Here is a 19,130-nt window from a genome sequence, read left to right as displayed (position 1 = left end):
ATTGGAAAAATCAGATGGCCATCTGTTCTTGGGGTGACGAGAGGCAGAAGACCTTTGATTTTATGTATATCACCAACACTTGAGGAGATACTCAGCTCTAGGTCTGGAAAAATACTGGGTGATCTAGTCCAACCCCACTGTCTCCCAGTGAGGAAGTGGGTGGACAAGGAGGGAAAGCAGCCTGCCCAGGTCTGCAATGACAGGGTCAGAGGCAGGAGCCATGCTCTGCACTGTATGCTCTGGGCACTGGTTGACATCTCTGCATCTCCATGTTGGGCACTGCAGAGTCACTGTACCTTTCAGCTTCTAAGTTTATCCATGGGAAAATCTGAGCCCATACAGATGACAACATCTACAACAATAACAAGAATTCCAATTAACAAATGCCAACTGTGTGCCAGGGCTTCCCATGCTACTCTGGAGGCAGGCATGATCATCACCTCATTTTGCAGGTTAGGAAACGGAGACACAGAGATGTTAAGAAGGCACAAATGCAGGGTTGCCTGGGTCCAAGACTCGGCTCGTTCTTAGCACCATACTAAATTGGGGCTCAAATCTGGGGGTTTTACTCACATAAGGTATCTCAGGAAAACAAGAAGTGCTGCTCTGAGCTATTAGTCTAATTTTAGCTTGCCCTCTGGGTGATGCTGGACACATTACTTTAACTCACTGAGCCTCGGTTTCCTAATCTGTAAAACAGGAATAACAGTAACACTGACCGTGTGGGCTGCCTGGAGAAGTAAATAAAATAATCCGTGCCTGAAACCCAGGAAGAGTTTAGTGAATTTTAGGCTATTATTATTATCACCACGGCTGTGATTAGTATTTTAATCATTCATTATACGAACCAGAGTTGGGGAAACTAAGATATTAATTCTGGTTCCAGAAATTTTCAGATCCATATAACTTTAGGCAAATGACAACCTCTGAATATGAGTATATGTCAAATGAAAGGGTTGGAACAGATTTAACCCCTTTGTGGTCCTGCATCGTCTGATCCCACAAATCGTAACTAAAAATATGAAAAATTTTTACCTTCACAAAATTATACAATATAACCACCTAACACTGTTGCACAGCTTGTAAGGTATTGAATTATAAAAAGTGAATAATGTAATTTTTTCTCTACCATAACCGCTTTACATCGAGCAGTTTAACAACATTATACTGCCACCTCGTGGTGACAGTTTTAACTGCAAGCAAATTAACAGCCCCGACAAAGCAACTTCCCATTCTCTACTTACCACTCCTGTTTTCACTATTCTGGTCCCTTGGAATATTCGAGTGGTATTAGCTGAGAAATAAAGAAATCACATTTAAGCAATAAAACTTTTTTTTGTGGCTCTAACAAGACATTCCTCATGAACACAAATCTGAATTACATATAATTTTCACATGTAAAATATTATTCTGTAGATTTTTTCCAACCATTTAAAAATGTAAAACCCTTCTTGGCCTATGAGTCATACAAAACCATGCAGAGAGCTAGATTTGGTTTGTGGATAGTAGCATGCTGACTCCTGTCTTAAGCTATTAGTTAAAAAATTATTTTTCAATTTCTATTGTTTTCTGTTTTATTGAGGTAAAAATTTAGTAAAATGCATAAGATAGACGTGTATACTTAAATGAATTTTACATATGTAAACACCTGTGTAACCACTCCCCATAGTAAGATAAAGACATTTGCCAGTGCTTTGCTGGAGAAAAGGTGTACCTGTGTTGGCATCTAGTCAATATCCACCTCTGCCCCCAAAGCTAGCCACTATTTGGACTCTGTCAGTTTTACCTGTATCTGAACTTGATTTAAATTATCGTATTACACCATTGTTCCTCCTCTACTATCTTTCTGGTCATGATTTCTTATCTTTTTTGTGATTCTAATTATCCATCCTTAACTTATTACTGTTTACCTTAAATTGGTACTTTCACCACTTGTTAAAAATGTAAGAACTCTATGATAATTTAATTCTATTTGCCCACCTTACCTTTTGTGTACTGTTATATTTCTATTCCTACTTATATTTTAAAATCCTGTAAGCTATTGCCAATTGTTTTAAATGGTTCAATGATTTTATATTAACCATACATTACCCTTTTTGGTGTTTATTTCTTCCTGTAGTTCTGTTCTCCTACATGTTATTAAACAATATAACTTAGAAAACAATTTTTTAAGATTATGGTAAAATACATGACAGAATTTATCATCTTAAAATTTTTTAAAAATGGCCAGGCACAGTGGCTCAAGAGCCTGTAACCCCAGCACTTTGGGAGGCCGAGGTGGGCAGATCACGAGGTCAGGAGATCGAGACCATCCTGGCCAACATGGTGAAACCTCGTCTCTACTAAAATACAAAAAATTAGCCAGGCGTGGTAGCGCGCACCTATAGTCCCAGCTACTTGGGAGGCTGAGGCAATCGCTTGAACCTGGGAGGCGGAGGTTGCAGTGAGCCAAGATAGCGACACTGCACTCCAGCCTGGCTACAGAGCAAGACTTCATCTCAAAAATAAATAAATGAATAAATAAAAATTAAATTTAAAAAATTACTATCTTAACCATGTTTAAGTGTATGGTTGAGTGGTGTTAAGGTTGTTCGCACAGTTTTACAATCATTACTTCTATCCATCTCCAGAACTTTGTCATCTTGCAAAATAGAAACTCTATCTGCATTAAAGAACCCGTTTCTTCCTTCCCCCAATCCTGGCAACCACCACGGTACTTTCTCTATGAATCTGACTGCTCTGGATACTTCATATAAGTGGAATCATACATATTTGTCTTTTTGTGCCTCACTTATTTTACTCAGCGTAACGTCCTCAAGCTTGATCCACCTTGCAGCATGTGTCAGAATGCCCTTCGTTTTTGAGGGTGAATAATATTCCATTGTATGTATATAGCACGTTTTGTTTATGCCTTCATCAGTCAACGCACACTTGGGTTGCTTTCACCTTTTGGCTACTGCAAATAATGCTAAACAACATGACTTTTAAAAAACCCCGTCAAACTGCTTCTATGTGGTTCTTTCAAAAACCAAAAGTGCTATGTAAACTGAAAAGCTGCTTCCTATATACACTGAGAGATTAGCGAAAATGCTAATTACCAAAATAATAACACTTGTACCTGCATGATATTTACCAAAACCAGAAATGGCAAGTGACCCACATACATTTTTGTTTGGCCTGCAAACTTTTATAAAGACAAAACAAAATAATTTGCCACCAAAATTGTAGATGGTAGCTTTCTCTAAAGCTCTCAATCTCTTGCTTATCTGAAAACTCACAATAATGGCAAAACTAGGCTCATCTTCCAGCAGGGCACCTTTCAGCTGGGACTGAGTGTCTATCACCCCCTTTAGCTGGCCACATGGTCTCTGATTTCCCACTGATGGCACTCCCCTCATGTGTACATGCCCCCTGCCTGGCCCCATGGGCGCTGGAGTTTGCAACCTTGACCTGATGATACATCCATTTTGCATAGTTGGAAAGTTAAATGTGTGTAGAGACAAATGTGAGGAACAGACCCATCTAAATAAAATAACCCTTTAGGTCCCAGGTCAAATAAGGCAGCAAAGAAAGCAAATAACGAGGGTCTCACCCAGCCTAAATATAGACTTCCACGATCACTGAGCTGCTCAAAGATCAATACTGTATGCTTCAGACAGGCGTGCATGCCTCCCCTAGTTGAGACAGGAAAAAAGGTTCCCAGGAGGAACTACTTTACCTGCCCTTTTAAAGGGGCTCTACTTAAGGCCAACAAACTGAACAGCCACTCCATCAGCATGTGGCTTTCCACCGGTCTTGAACAATCTCCACTGGGGTCAATATCCACTGGGGTCAGTGATAGCCCTGGTGACTAGAAGCTTCTACAGGACCTTTCATATCAGGAGTTTAGTTTAACCTAGGGTCCATGGGCCTAACAGGATTTTTCTAAGCTCTCACTGCTAATGGTGCCCTTTTTTCCACTATGCATGTAGGCAGCCAATATCAACTGCATTCACAGGACCTGCAGCTTTGTCTCTGACTGAAATCTCAGATATTTTCATACTACCTTACAGTTGTTGTAGCTATTTTGGAATATCATTGATGTTCATCACTACTCAGAAATCACTGGAGCTAACAGACCAACCACTTGTCATTTAATACCTTATTTTTAAAAAGCACACATATTATTATATCCCGAATGTGTTTAAAATATTTTGACAACTGTATTGAATATAATTGATTCCTTTCCTATGTATTGCACTTATTTATTTAAAACCATTCTGAGAGAGAATCCATGGGCTTTGCCACGGATGGGTCTGTGGCTCAAAGCAGCAGCTTCTAAATCCCCATTTTCCATGACTGTTGAGAACTGCAAAAAGGCTTTGAATATCTAATCAATATTTTCATCCTTTTGTTGAAGACTGTGGGTGTTTGGTAATTTTTACTCTTTGGGGTAGGCCATTGCTGTGTGTTAGTGATTGGGCTTTGCGATAAGAAAACCCAACTCAACTTAGCAGCAGAGATTTTCTGAAGTCACCTGCACCCAAGCCATCATTTTCCTGTTTGTAAAATAACCCCTACTGCACCAGCTGCCATAAAGTGAGGTTCAGATGAAATAACTTATGTAAAAATGCTCTGTCGCTGTGAGCCATTCTACAAATATTGCTTGCTATTATTATTGCTATATCTTCCACAGTAAGGTAAACATATTTATTGTAATGTTACATATAACCTAAATAGTGTTATATTTACTATAATATGGTAAATATTCCATGTGGCTTCCTAATGTTCCCAAGCCAGATTAAATTTATTATTGAGAAACCTAATCTTTCTGAAAAAGGAGGTATCTTTTTTCTTTCCATTTTAAAACTTGCCCCCTTATCAACATAGAGGGATAAACACAAATATATGTAATGAGTAAACTCATGTCCACCTCTGAGCCAAGAAAGACTGTAGACAAGGAGACACTGGCCATTTTCAGCAAGTCATTGTGATCAGACATTTAAACTATTCCATGCTTTGAACTTACTAGCTGACAGGGCCTTTTTGAATTACATTATATTATAAACATTGAATTTTTCAAAGTCCAGGCAGAAGCCAGGGGGCTCTGGGGCCTATTAATCAGGTAGGGCAGTTCTACAGATTCTAGGCTCTTGGAAGGAGCACATGGGAGGCCTAATCATGATTTATGTGTCCAAAGTTCCAGGGCCCCGGCCTCAGCAAGCTCCCGGTCTGGCTTCTTTCTTTCTCCCCTAGGCCAGCACAGACCTGGCCGTAGCCTGCAGTCCTTCCTCAACACAGGGAAAGAGACCAATATGTTCATGGGAAAGGTGGACACAGGGAGCATGATTTATTTATGAAAAAAATGCAGCTATGCTCATTGCCATTAGTTTAAATGGAAGGATGAGATCAATGTGAACATTAGCAAAGAATATTTAAATACTAAATGGAAAATGTTCAAGCCAGAAGGGACCCTTGGAGGAAATCTAGGCTGGAGGGCTTCTAATCCTAGGTTTATTGTTTATTATTTTTATATACTAATACTAAGGGGGAGATTTATACATGGTGCCAGTAACTAGCACTATGTGAATGAGTTAACATACATTACCCCGCATCATTCTACAAAGACCCTGTGAGGTAGGTACTACAGATACTGCCACTTTTTGGATTGAGAAACTATAGGTTCAAGCAGTTAAGAAACATTCTCAAAGTTGCGCAGCTTCTAAGAGGCAGCCAGGACTCAGACCAGAGGTCCTTACTCCAGAACCCCTTACAGTGCCTGCCAGTTCCCAGGGCCATCAGGGCCAACTTGTGAAAGCTCAGATTCCTGGATAATGGCCCCCGCCCCCAGGTAAGATTCTGATGCAGTTGGTCTGGGAGGGGCCCATGAATGTGCACTTCTCAAATGAGGCTTCCAGGAGATCTTGCTGCTGCTGCTCCTGGTCCACAACTCACATGCCTTACTGGGCCCCCACAGTTGTATGCAAAATTCTGGCACTTTGTAGGGAAAATGTCCAAACCTTCATCAGATCCATAACTCAAAAAGGGTTCACCACTGGCCTGGTTAACCTGCTGTGGGTTTCTTATTTGACAGATACCCGAGAAGTCAAGGACATGATTCAAGAGGACCTCAGGCTGGCAGAGCAGAGTCCAGCACCCCGGTCCCTACTTCCATGCTGGTCTTAAGGCCGGTCATCAAACCAAATCAGCAAACTACGGCCCATGGCTATAGCCTGTAGCTGCCTAAATAATACTGGAACCAGGACTGGGATTAGGTTGGGGCAAGTAGGACATAGTGTATCCTATTTATCTCTACTTAAAATTCAGATATTTTATTCATGAGATTTTTACATTAATTTTGCTTTTATTTTTATTTTTGTATTTATTTTATTTTATTTTCATTTTTTTGAGATGGAGTTTTACGCTTGTTGCCCAGCCTGGAGTACAGTGGTGCAATCTTGGCTCACTGCAATCTCCGCCTTCCAGGTTCAAGAGATTCTCCTGCCTCAGTCATCCGAGTAGCTGGGATTATAGGTGCCCACCATCACGTCCAGCTAATTTTTGTTTTTTTAGTAGAGACAGGGTTTTCACCATGTTGGCCAGGCTGGTCTCGAACTCCTGACGTCGTGATCCACCCGCCTCAGCCTCCCAAAGTGCTGGGATAACAGGCATGAGCCACCGCACCTGGCCTATTTTCTTTTAAAAAACATCCCATTAAAATGTTATGTCTCTTGATCACTCAATTTTTTTGGTGCCCCTTAAAATTTTGAGCAAAGGCAAATGTCCCACTTGCTTTACCCTAGTTCTGGCCCTGGACCTTTCTATTAGTCCCTAAATCATCAGGACCATCTATCTAGATCCAGGAATCTCAAGGATCCTGCATGCAGGGGCTTGTTTGTGTGGCTTGCAAGTCAGAAGAGTGAGGCGTAGCTGTTTTGGGCTGCAGTTTTTGAGAGACCAGCTAACTGAATCACGTTAGAAAGACAAAGAGGATATTCAACGGTACAACTTGGAGGTGATTTTGTGATCTGTCACAGCGCTGGACAGTGACTGAGAGAAAGGCCCAAGTACTTGGTTCTCAACAGTTGGAAAATAACAATAAAACAAACAATCAAAAATGCTTTGTTTTTTCTCCCCTCTTCTGCCTATAAAACCTCCAGCCTAAAAGCCTAAATTACTAGGGCTTCCCGCATAGACTTTAAAACCCTACACTGATTCTTTGGCTACACATGTATTCTTCCCCAGCACCTGAGCAGGAAGAAGCAGAAAGCATCGGGAGAGAGTCTCAGGAGCGCCCCAGGCCACAGGAGGGGAAGCCAGCCTTACCTTGAAACAGCATTGTCTGGCTGAAGTCGCTGCGCATGTCGTTCCGACACACGGCCTGGACTCGGAACAGGTAAAGGCTATCGGGTGAGACATGGCTAATAGTGGCTTTCTGTAGGTAAAGAAGGAAAAGGCAGTGAGTTAGTCTGGAAGTCCAGGCATACTTTGCATTCTAAAGCCAAACCTGAGTGCCCTGGCAAAGCCTGACAGACTTGATGCTTCCCTGCTGACCAAAGGCTCACTTTGGAAGGAAAGACCATTTGGACCCTGCCTGGGAATCTTTTTATGAACTTCCTTGGGAACTGTTTTCCACACCGAAATGTGCAGGACACAGGAAAGAGTAACATTATTCTTTTTTTTTTTTTTTTTTGAGATGAAGTCTCGCTCTGTCACCTAGGCTGGAGTTCAATGGTGAAATTTCAGCTCAATGCAACTTCCGCCTCCCAGGTTCAAGTGATTCTCCTGCCTCAGCCTCCCGAGTAGCTGGGATTATAGGAGCCTGCCACCAAGCCCAGCTAATTTTTGTATTTTTAGTAGAGACAGTGTTTCACCATGTTGGCCAGGCTGGTCTCGAACTCCTGACCTCAGATCATCTGCCCGCCTCAGCCTCCCAAAGTGCTGGGATTACAGGCATGAGCCACCCTGCCCGCCCACGTCTGTTTCTTCACAGTATAAAGGCCTCACTGTCTTTGTATTACGCAGAGTACGGGGCATGATGCAAGGAAGAACACCAGGCTAGAAGGCAGAGGACATGGCCTCCTCATACCACTCACAAGCTGTGGGGTTCTGAGCCAGTTCTTTCAGCCTCTGCTATCTTCTATAAAATGGGGAGAGGAAGAGCTACTTCATAGGTGCTTGTGAGAAGTATGGAACATAGGCCCAGCAAACCTTGCTCAGAGGTAGAACACACCAAGCAACAGAAAGAATGCCACCTGGCTAACACAGGGGTGTTGGCAAGCTGTGGCCCACTGTCTGTTTTTATAAATAAAATTTTATTGGCAAACAGCCATGGCCATTTGTTTATGTAGGTCTATGGCTGCCTCCACTCTACAGTGGCAGAGTTGAGTAGTTATGCCAGAGACTGCATGACCTATAAAGCCTCAGATATTTACAATCTGGTCCTTTCCAGAAAAAAAGTTTGCCAACCTCTGGTCAAACATCAGCCAAATCCAGGTCCCTCTTCCTCCCAGTTTCATTCTGGCAACCTTTAAAAATCAGAAAATGTAAACTACCCAAAAAGCGGGCAGTACTTGCTTCCTAAAGAAACAAGAAAAGCAACTGATGTTCAAAGACTCTTCCTAATAGATGAGTTGTTTTATCATCAAAGCATGTATTCTGAGCCAAGTATAGAAGCAGATCTGTGAGCTTAACCACCGAGTGGGAGTGGGTTTTCCCGACGCAGCTACTGAAAACCTCTGAACTGGTATTAACATGTTATTGTGGCCATACCTGCTGATGTTGCCTTGAAAGCAGCTTCCTAGTGAGAGGGGTAGGCTAGGGCCGTGGTATTTAACTTGAAGCCTCATTTATCTCGTTTGGAAAAGGTAGGCAATAACACCTGCCCACAGGTTTGTGGTGAAGACGTGGCAGGCGGATGCCCACTAGAAAATGCTGCTCAAATGATATGCATTACTTTCAGGTTTCTGGGTCACAATAACCATGAGTTGGAGAATAGATTTGTTGCCACTAAGTCAGCACTCTTCACTCGTTGAGGAATTAGAAAAATTAATTTTGTGTATCCCTAAAGAAAATAACCAGCCCTAGAAATTCTTATAAGAAAGAAGTTGCTGTCAATGCATGTTTTTCTCTACATCTCTCTCTTTCTCTGAAACTAATTTATGTTTCATTCTCTAAACCTCTGACCCCATCTTCTGTTCAGAGCGAAATCTTCACTCCATCTATGCAGGGATTTATTAGAATTCACTCCAAGATGGTATCTATTCATCTTTGCATGTTTAATTATTTTCCACTTAGAACAAGAAACTGCATAAGCGCCTAGATGGTTTCTGCTGATTAATGCAAGCCATCCTCACTTCAGAAAGAGAAAAATCCCTTATGGACTTCCAGTTGTGACAAGAGAAAGGTTAAAATACATCATAACCTTGGGTGCCTTTCAATAGATTCCTCTCTGATTTCACGAAGCTCATCATTCCCTAATGTGACCCAGATAACAATGTCTAGTGGGGAAATTGAAAATATAAATGGAAATGAAGTAAAAGAATCTTCATCTAAAGAACTATGAAAAGTATTATTCTATAACTGATTGAGTGGGCCCGGAGGACTCTGTATTGGGAGGAAAAAAGTGATAACAGTCATTAAGAATCCCACTTGGTGCTATTGCATTTTTCATGTGCATGTACAATTACGGGTTTCATTATTCCACAGCCTTCCTTTGGTTAACAATAAACACAAGGCTTTCAAACCAAATATGTCACCCTGAGTTTTTAGGCAAAGACTTAAAGACAGTAGTTGTGGAGAGTCTGCTTTTATAGGGAAGGAGATGGCTTCTGCAAACATCTGTTCTGAAGGGCCTTGTGTGTTGGACACTAAACATTTATGTAAATTTTAAGAGGAGACGTTGAATTAGGCACGTGTAGCTCAAAGTGAGGTCGGATAGTATAGTATTTGAGTATCTGAGAAAAGAGAGAAAATATTACACAGCTGCAGGGGTTTGGCAGGTATTGCAAATGTGTAAGGCAGAACAACTGTGACAAAGGGAAGCGGCAGCAACTGTGGACAGTGGTGGTGGTGACGTGAGGAGCAGTAGCTTTAGTAGGGGAAGAGGAAGAGGAGAATGATTGTAATAAATAATAGCTAATATTGATATAGTTATATAGGACCTGTTGAATACTTGTATAGCTCATTTAGTATTATGATAATCCCATTGATAATCCCATCAGGTGAAATTGAGGCTGTTTGTTAACAATGAAAGGAAAAGCAGTCAAGTTTTAAAGGACCCAATCTAAAGAAATGAACCGGCTCTCCGGGTTGCATAGCTGTTAAGTGTAAGGTCGGGATGGCACCCAGGCAGGCTCCGTCTGCTGTCCTCCCTGGCACTCTCAAGCAGCGCAGCAATGGCAGTGCCCATGTTCACCAGACGGTGTAAGGACAGATGACACAGAGCTGGCACACTGTGCAGTGACTGGCAGGGAGATGCAGCAGGAGTTTCTCTCTGCAGCATGTACCCCAAATCAGAGCAGGGGCTTCATACCAAGTCTTTGTCGCTGTCCTTTGTAAACGTCTTCTCCTTCTCGTCCTCATTCTTGGTCCAGCTGTAGGAGATCATGTAGTTCATGATGGGTGGGTGGTAGATGGTCTCTGGCTGGCTCCAGGACACCTGCAGTGCCGTCTGGTTCAGAGGCTGCACCTTCATGTGGATTGGTGGAGAGCTGCAAACTAAAGATACACAGGGCCCAGCTCAGGGAGCTTTCAGAACAATGTGCCATTCAATCTGTGCCCCTAAGGACTACAGCCTCAAAAAGTTGAAAGAGTAATACAGGAAGCACCCATGCTCCCTTCTCCTGGGTCCTCTTAACACTGTGTGTGTAGAAAGAGGGCAGAACATTGTACACACACACGCACGCATGGGACACAGATGCACACACGTGCACGGAATACAGATGCACGCACGCACACACATGCACGGGACACAGATGCACACACACACGTGCACGGGACACAGATGCACATGCGCACACACACACAGAGCTGTTTTTCTGCTATGTCAGTAAACACTGCAACATTCTGACGCTTGTACCCTAGATACTCTGTCCTGCATTTCCCAAGATTGAGGACACTTTCCTATGTAACCATAATACCAGTTTCATATCAAAGAAACTAAACATGAATTCAATACTATTATCTCGTATATAGTCCATATTCAAATTTCCCCAGCTGTCTCCAAAAGATCCTTAATCAGTGTGTCCCCTTCAGCCTCATGGTCATCAGCCTTTTTTTTCATGATGGCCGTTTTGAAGAAGCCAGGCCGTTGGACTAGTGGAGTGTGCTAACTAAAACTGTAGAAAAAATCTTACTGTAAACAGGTCCGAGTGTAAATAAATAAATTTATAATGAGACTTTAAGTAATTTTAAAGCAAAGTCACATAACACGAGGATGACTTTCTCTGGAACAGCAGAACCCCGTGTAATTATCCTGACGTGGGGTGTAAGGAAAAGTCAGGCTGATTCATCTTATTCCTTGGGGCTGAGAGGTTTAAGGGACACGGTGGATCTAAATCTATTTACAGACAAACCTATGAAAGTGCTGAGACCTTAACAGGTCTAAATGAGTTATACAAATGCTCAACAGGTCCGATCTAGTCAGCTGGAAATGTGTGCTTTCTCAGAGCTGTCCAGGCCCCTGTGGCCGTGTTCCCTGCCTTGATGGAGCTGATGGTCCAGGGCAGGAGTTCTCACCCTCAGCACCCATGACCTCTTGAGCCAGACAATGCCTTACTCGTGGTGGCTGTCCTGTACCCTGTGTAGCAGTATATCTGGCCTCCACCTGCTAGATGCCAGTAGCCCTGCTCCCCATCCTCAACTTGTGACAACCAAAAATGTCTCCAGGTATTGCCAAAGGTTGCTTGCGGGGGCCAATCACCTTCAACTGAGAACCTGCACTGTAAGAGATGGAGGCTCACCAAAAAATCCCACGCGCAGAGCCAATACTGCACTCCAGGAAAAGATGGAGGGAGAGGAGGAAGAGGAAGAGGTGGCTCAGGCTTTGGCACCCAGGGAAGATGTCCTTGCGGAAGGTTCATGTAACTGAGAGCTGAGAGCTTATGGAGGTGAAGGGGGTGGGAGCTGTAAAGGGACCTGGCACGAAGGTCTGAGGGGCTGGAGCAAGGCACAGAGAAGAGAGGCAGGCAGGGCACAGGTGTCGCTGTAGTGAGAAGCCTCGGAGCCAGATTCGAGCTCTGGCCTTTCTCCCACGAGTCCTTGGACACCCCTGGAAAGAACTGAGCCCCAGAATGACGCAATCAGGTTGATGCTTCACAAAGATCCCCTGAGCTTCGGCTGAGTAGAGAAGGCCCCAGAGAAGCCAAGTGTGGAGGAGGGGGCCTGTGAGGGAGGGGCTGCAATGGCCAATTGCTGGAAGACCAGGGAGGAATGGCCGGTTCTAGAGCTTACAGTTAGGAGGTAAAATGCAGAGGCCTAGTGATGTGCCGGGTAAGGAGGGCAGGGGAGAGGGAGAGGTAGTAAGGAGGACCTTCTGGTTTGGGTGCAGGAACCGGGTAAGAAGTAGGTGGGTGTGCTGGCAGAGACAGGCCAGGGGACCGCAGCTTGGTTCTGACCCGCTGGCATCTTCCAAAGACCACCCACGCACATGCCCTGTAGCCCACCAGGAGCCAGAATTTTCTACCCAAGAGCCCCAATCCCAAGGTAGCCCTGGGGAACAGGATGGCTTTCCTGCCAGAGACGCACGGCCCAGCTTTGAGGACCTGGCTGGTGGAGAAAAGTAGATTGGTTTTGACAAGGAGGCCACCTTTTGCTCTTCAACTGCCAAAGGTGAGGTTTGCTTTGTGCAACAGAGACAGGAGGGAGGCAATAAATTAGTGAGGCACTCCCACTGCCCCGCAGAACCCCTGGGAGGCATCAGGCTGTCCGCTGCGCAAATGCCACCAAAGCAGGGACATCAAACAAAGAATCTGAAGGGAGGCTTCCACGGAGACGTGAGGGCGGAGTGACAGAACGTGGGCACTAGGTGGCGCCAACCTACTGTTCTTAAATACTCCAGCTTCTAAGTGGCTTCATAGTTTTTCAAGACAGAACATGGAGGCGGCGGGGGAAAGATCAGGAAATAGCTACACCCCCAGTGTTCCAAATACTAATAACGAACCGAGATGTACATATTGGGAAACTTCTATATCCCATAATGATGACCATGTCAGATTTCCTAACTTCTCTATCTTTTCTCACCTCCCACCATGTTCTTATTTATCTTCCTTATTCTGCAACCATTCATTCCCCTGCTCCAAATAGCAATGAATGCTGTACGGGGAAGCATCCCTCTCTGGCAGTTACATCATACCCCCATAAATAATTCTGTCACCCACATACAGATGCAACCATTCTTCTTATTTTTTGAAATTAAAATAGATGGGTTTTTCTGTGTGCATTAAGATGATTCATGTTAATATTTTTTAAAAAGGAACCCAAGTAGTACAAAAAAGTAAAAAGAAAGTTAAAAGAAAAAAATTCACCCCAAATCTCAGTGCCCAAAGAAAACGACTGTGAACATTCTAGGGCTGCAACATGCAGTTATCGCTTTATATACATGTGAAAGTACATACGCACAATTTGATGGAAATAGAATAGGATGTGGATGGCACTAGAATGGAATGATTGGTTTTGAGCTGGTGTCTCACTCTGTCACCCAGGCTGAAGTGCAGTGGCTGGATCATGGCTCACTGCAGCTTCAACCTCATGAGCTCAAGTGATCCTCCCACCTCAGCCTCCTAAGTAGCTAGGACTACAGGTGCGTACCCCCACACTTGGCTAATTTTAAATTTTTAAAATAGAGACAGGGTCTCACTATGTTGCCCATGCTGGTCTTGAACTTCTGGGCTCAAGTGATCCTCCCACTTTGGCCTCCCAAAGTACTCGAATTACAGACATGAGCCACCATGCCTGGCCCTGGAATTTTTTCTTGTTGTGTTTTACTCAACAACTCATGGATATATTTCCTCATCAATAAGTAGAGCTTAGTGTCATTGTCTTGAATGATGGTACAGAATCTCACTGTCTCAATGTATTAAAAAAATACTGAGTTAAGCTCTCAAAGGAGGTAGATCTGGCCTCACTCTAATGGGATCACCCACCAGGAAGGGAATTCTGTAACTTAACGGCCTCCAAAGATCCATGCTTATCCCTGATCCCACATCAGAGGAGGAGCATGAGGCCAGGGCTTTGCAGGCTGAGGAGCTATAGGAAGAGCAGTCTGATAAGAGGTGTCTCTTCTGCTCTCTACTCCCCATCCTGGGTAGCGGCTTTTTCTAGGTATACTGGGCCAAATTTGGAGGAGGCATTTGCAGAGTACTAGAAGGGCCTAGAATAGAGGATGGCAAACTTTTTTCTGTAAAGGGCCAGATAGTAAATATTTTCGGCTTTGCAGGTCACATGGTCTCTCATAGCCACTACTTATTCTGCCTCTGAAGCACAAAGCAGCACAGGTAATACGTAAACATGAATGAGTGTGGCTGTGCTCCAACAAAACTTTATCTATGGACACAAGTTCAACTTCATAGGATTTTCATGTGTTGCAAAATATTCTTTTGATTTTTTTCCAACTATTTAAAAATGCAGAAACCATTCTTAGCTTATGGCTACACAAAAGATGGTGGGGAGTAAGTTTAGGCCTGTGGATCAGTGCTGATCCTGGACTGAGATGGTAAGGAGAGGTCAAGCCCTTTTTTGAAACACAATTATCATCTGCACTGTATTCTTGGCACTGAATTCTGTCCCTCAGCACAGGCTGACAGGCCTGCTCCTTCACAGAGCTTAGATTCTTCCCAGCACTTACTAGTATGTGGAGTTGTATTATTGACTTCATCGACGATCTGTAATTATCTATCTCCCCCACTAGATGGAAACTCCACAAGGCTGGTGCCTTTTCTGTCTTGTCTGGTTAATTACCTTGCATCTAAGACAGTGCCTGGTACGTAGAGGGCTCTCCATCAATATTTGCTGAATGAACAAAAAGTTGATTGTACATGGAATAACATCCTTAGTCCTTCCCCTGGTCCATAGGTCCTGTGTGACATGATCCCTTCCACATCGTCAACCTCATGGCTTGCCCTCTTCTTCCTCATGGACTCATCTCTGGCCAGCCCCCACCCCAGTCCCCTTAAAGATCCGGCTTCAAGGCCGGGCGTGGTGGCTCACGCCTGTAATCCTAACATTTTGGGAGGCCATGGTGGGTGCATCGCTTGAGGCCAGGAGTTCGAGAGCAACCTGGATAACATGGCGAAACCCCGGCTCTACAAAAAGTAGAAAAATTAGCCAGGTCTGGTGGTGCACACCTATAGTCCCAGCTACTCAGGAGGCTAAGGTGGGAAGATCACTTCAACCCAGGAAGTGGAGGTTGCCGTGAGCTTTGATCATGCCACTCTGCTTCCAGCCTGGGTGACCGAGTAAGACCCTATTTCAAAAAAAAAAAAAAAAGGGAAAAGAAAAAATTCCAGCTTCAACACCCTGCTTCCCCTCTGAGGCTGATGGGCCACCCGTGTCCTCCGGTACTCTCACTGCTTCCCTCCTCACGGTGCCCATCACCCTATGCCCTCACCACCTGCCCGCCTCTGTGTCCCTCTGACTGAGCTGCAAGCATCTCCCGGGCAGGGAACAAGCTCCCTATCACTGGTACCCTTGGCAGGGGCTCGCATTTCTCTGACAGAATGAGGGACGCTGTTTTGAGCGTCCTCCAGTGAAGAGGATTCCATGTACAAAATCAGTGCCACACAATTCATTCCTGAGGTCACTGCCAGAAGCCTCAAATTTGTTGAGGATCTTGTCTCTGGTCTTTAACTCATGCCTTCTGCTAATAAGAAAAGCATTCAGTCTACAGAGGGAACAAAAACCACCGATGCTTGGCGGCTGGAGCAACGATAGAACCAGACACCCATAAAGAACTCAGGCAAGCGAACAGGCAGACACCACTGTGCCTTGTGCTTCCAAAGTTCTGCTTGCTCTTTAGGTGATGGAAACCCTTCTTTCAAACAACACCTCCCTCAAAAGTCCAAATAGGAAACAGGCAAACACAGCCAAAGAGAATTTGACAGATCAGTTTGGAAGAGCTGGTATAATAGAAAGTGTGGGCTTTGGAGCCAGACCTGTACAAATCCTGTGCCCTCATCTGTAAAATGGGTGACTAGGGTCTAGCAATTCTCTTCCTCACAAGGTTGCGGTGAGGATTACAAGGGAACGCTGTGGGTAAACCCAAAGTTGTGGGCCTCAGGCCTAATGGTGAGTATATGGACACACTGTATGTCCCACACAGTGTTAAAAAAATGGTATATTTTACATATAAATATGGGCTTTAAAATTAGGCCTGCATCCATACATGGCAGTGGTGAGCTAGAGCAGGAAAGCAACAATTTCCTTTAGAGGGGGGTGTATACTCAATTTTTTTTTGCCATAGTCCCCAACACTCCCCATTGCCTCTGCTCAGCCCACTTCCCCGGCAGCTCTCTGGCCCGCAAGGTGAGGTGAGTTTTCTACCGGTCTGAAATGAACACCAGGAGCACTCTCGAGGGCACACCACAAATGCCCAACACTTGTACTTTTCTATCTCTTCTCTATGGTCCTTGTAAACTGCACCTAACAAAGGGAGTCTGACAGACTTCTTGATATGTCCTTTTGTACCAAATTGAAGCCTTTTAGTCATGCAGGAGGTGCCACACCCGGATCTCTAAACAAATATCCCCTGTGAGGCCTCCTGACACCAGCCTTTCCCCTCTCAGGGGTCTGATTATGTTCCCACTGGGGTCTGATTGTTTCTCACAGGCATCTATGTGCTGCTCGTCACTAGCTCTGAGAATTTCTGCCTTCACTCTGAACCACCTTTAATTATGATCCCAGGCTTTGTTAAGTAATGAAGAGGCTTCTAGCAGAGCACCCAAGGTCCTCTGATTCTAAATCAATATCAAGGATATTTTCTCAGTGGTTCCACAAGTAAATAGTAGGCTCTCCTCCCCGACCCCATCCTCTTCATTTGGGCCTTTAGATAACCTAATGTGATATGCTCTGTCTGAAAGTCAGCGTCATTTCCAAGTGCCTTAAACTATCTGGAGTTAAAGGTTCCTCCAGGGGCCTTCTCCCAGCACCTGCCCCCTCGGAGTTTCACACCCGAGGCAACTAGCCAAATATTGATCAGGAGTCAAAGAGACAGCACTACTCACAAACAAAGCAATTTGGTGCAGATTCACTATTTCACAGTGCCTGTTAACACAGATGAAACTGCCGCTTCCTGGGTGGGAGGTGTTGCGACATCATATGACACACAGAGGCGGTGTCAGAGGGAACAGCTTGGCTTAAGCCAGCAGAGGACCGTGGGGGAGATGCCTCTTCCTAGGGGACTGCCTGGCCCTGGCGGGGAGAAAGATCAGGAGGCGTTTCCTCTTAACAGCAGGAGGGAACTGGTCAGGTTGAACAGAGCCCAAGCCTTGCCTTAGACTGCTTCAATGCCTGTCATTTCTTTATCACCTTCAAATATGGAATCCTTTAGGGGAAATTTCCAGAGAAATGGCCTCAGGGAGTAACTCTGTTTTTGAAGGGCTGTATCAAAGAGGTCTAGGTAAACACAGAATCCTCCTCGGCAGCCCTCACAGGATGTCAAACCTGGAATCTTGGTGCCTGGGGTTTTGCCTCCCCCATCCCTGCCCAAGAGCTCAAGACGGACAAACCACATGGAGGAAGGAACTGGGAACGACGGAGTCAAAGCAGGACCCCAGCTCCAGTGTAATGTGCATTTCCGTCTGCATCACTTCTAGCTAGAGCTGCGGCTGCCACGCCCATGCCCTGGGACTGGCTCTGTGCATTCATCTCGGATCATCCCCCCGCACATAATGCGTAACTGAATCCAAGAGCTGGGCTCCATTCTCCCCATGAAAGACGAGGACATTGGGCTTCAGAGACACCAAGCTACTGGGCTGGGCCAAGGAACCAGAGTGAGAAGAGAATGGACGACTGAAACCCAATCTGCCCGAATCTGAACCAGAGTTGGCAGGGGACTCCATGGAGCAGTCATGTATGTACTTGCCCCATACCCGTCCCATAACTGTTTTCCTATCTTCAAGATGCTAATAAAGATGTCAGGAGCATTACTCCAAGAGCTTAAAAGGGGAAAGCTGTCCCAGCAGGTAAAAAACTTCCTTCCCGTTTTAACTTGAGTGTCCTTAGGAGATCTGGATAGAATTCACCGAAGTCTGTGAACTTAGGTAGCAAAAAAGTCCACTTTTATTTTCACTAATCTCTAACTAAAATGTAGCATTTCCTTACATTTTAAATGTTGGCAACAAACCACAGTAGTGTTACAAGACTTGTGTGATAATCACCAAAAGAAATCACAAAGCGATTCCTGTCAGATTACAGTGATTACCAATACAGGTGACCCTTGAATAACACAGGTTTGAACCGCATGGGTCAATTTATAAGTGAATTTCCACCCCTGAGACAAGGCAACTAACTCTTCCTCTCCTTTCTCCTCCTCAGTCTACTCAACATGAAGATGACGAGGATGAAGACCTTTGTGATGATCCACTCCCACTTAATGAACAGTAAACACATTTTCTCTTCCTTATAATATTCTTAATAACATTTTCTTTCCTCTAGCCTACTTTATTGTGAGAATATAGCATATAATACATATTACATACAAAATATGTGTTACTCGACTGTGTATGTTACTGGTAAGGCTTTAGTATTAACTTTTCGGAGACTCGAAATTTATACTGGATATTTGATTGTGTGGACACCCCAATCTCCATGGTGTTCAGGACTCAGTTGTATTTCAAAATTTCCTTCATGTTCATCATTATTTCAACATTATGATTTTTAGATCTGCGGCTGGATCTTGTAATTTAATGCCTTCATCAAGAAGCAGATAAATTAGTACAATTTTAAAGATATTTCGAAAATATCTGAGCATAATTGGCTTCCTCTGTAATCTATTATATTTTAAGCATCTAAAACCATCAATATGAGAAGATAAGCTAAAGGAGTCCATGGCACCAAAATGGTTAAACCCATCCAGCACTAAGGAATATATAATTACATGCTTTTTAAGGAAAACGTTTTAGTAGTTACGTATAAAGGTTTAATAAGGAACCCTG

General features: G+C 44.1%; 1 protein-coding gene across 3 annotated transcripts in view; it reads right to left on the bottom strand.

Annotated features, from left to right (window-relative positions):
* The window catches only part of PTPRG (protein tyrosine phosphatase receptor type G), a 744,286-nt gene that overhangs the window by 94,933 nt on the left and 630,223 nt on the right, over positions 1-19,130 (bottom strand). For all 3 annotated transcript variants that reach the window (XM_010357825.2, XM_010357826.2, XM_030927161.1), the window contains exons 9-11: positions 10,514-10,698; positions 7,306-7,414; positions 1,245-1,294 (exon numbers count right to left, since the gene is read on the bottom strand). In XM_010357825.2, coding sequence (XP_010356127.2) covers positions 1,245-1,294; positions 7,306-7,414; positions 10,514-10,698 — 344 coding nt within the window. The remainder of the gene's footprint in view (positions 1-1,244; positions 1,295-7,305; positions 7,415-10,513; positions 10,699-19,130) is intronic.

The sequence above is a fragment of the Rhinopithecus roxellana genome, chromosome 1 (assembly GCF_007565055.1).
Source record: "Rhinopithecus roxellana isolate Shanxi Qingling chromosome 1, ASM756505v1, whole genome shotgun sequence".
Lineage (NCBI taxonomy): Eukaryota > Metazoa > Chordata > Mammalia > Primates > Cercopithecidae > Rhinopithecus > Rhinopithecus roxellana.
Note: the sequence above shows the minus strand (reverse complement) of the source record. Positions and strands in the feature narration are given on the sequence as shown.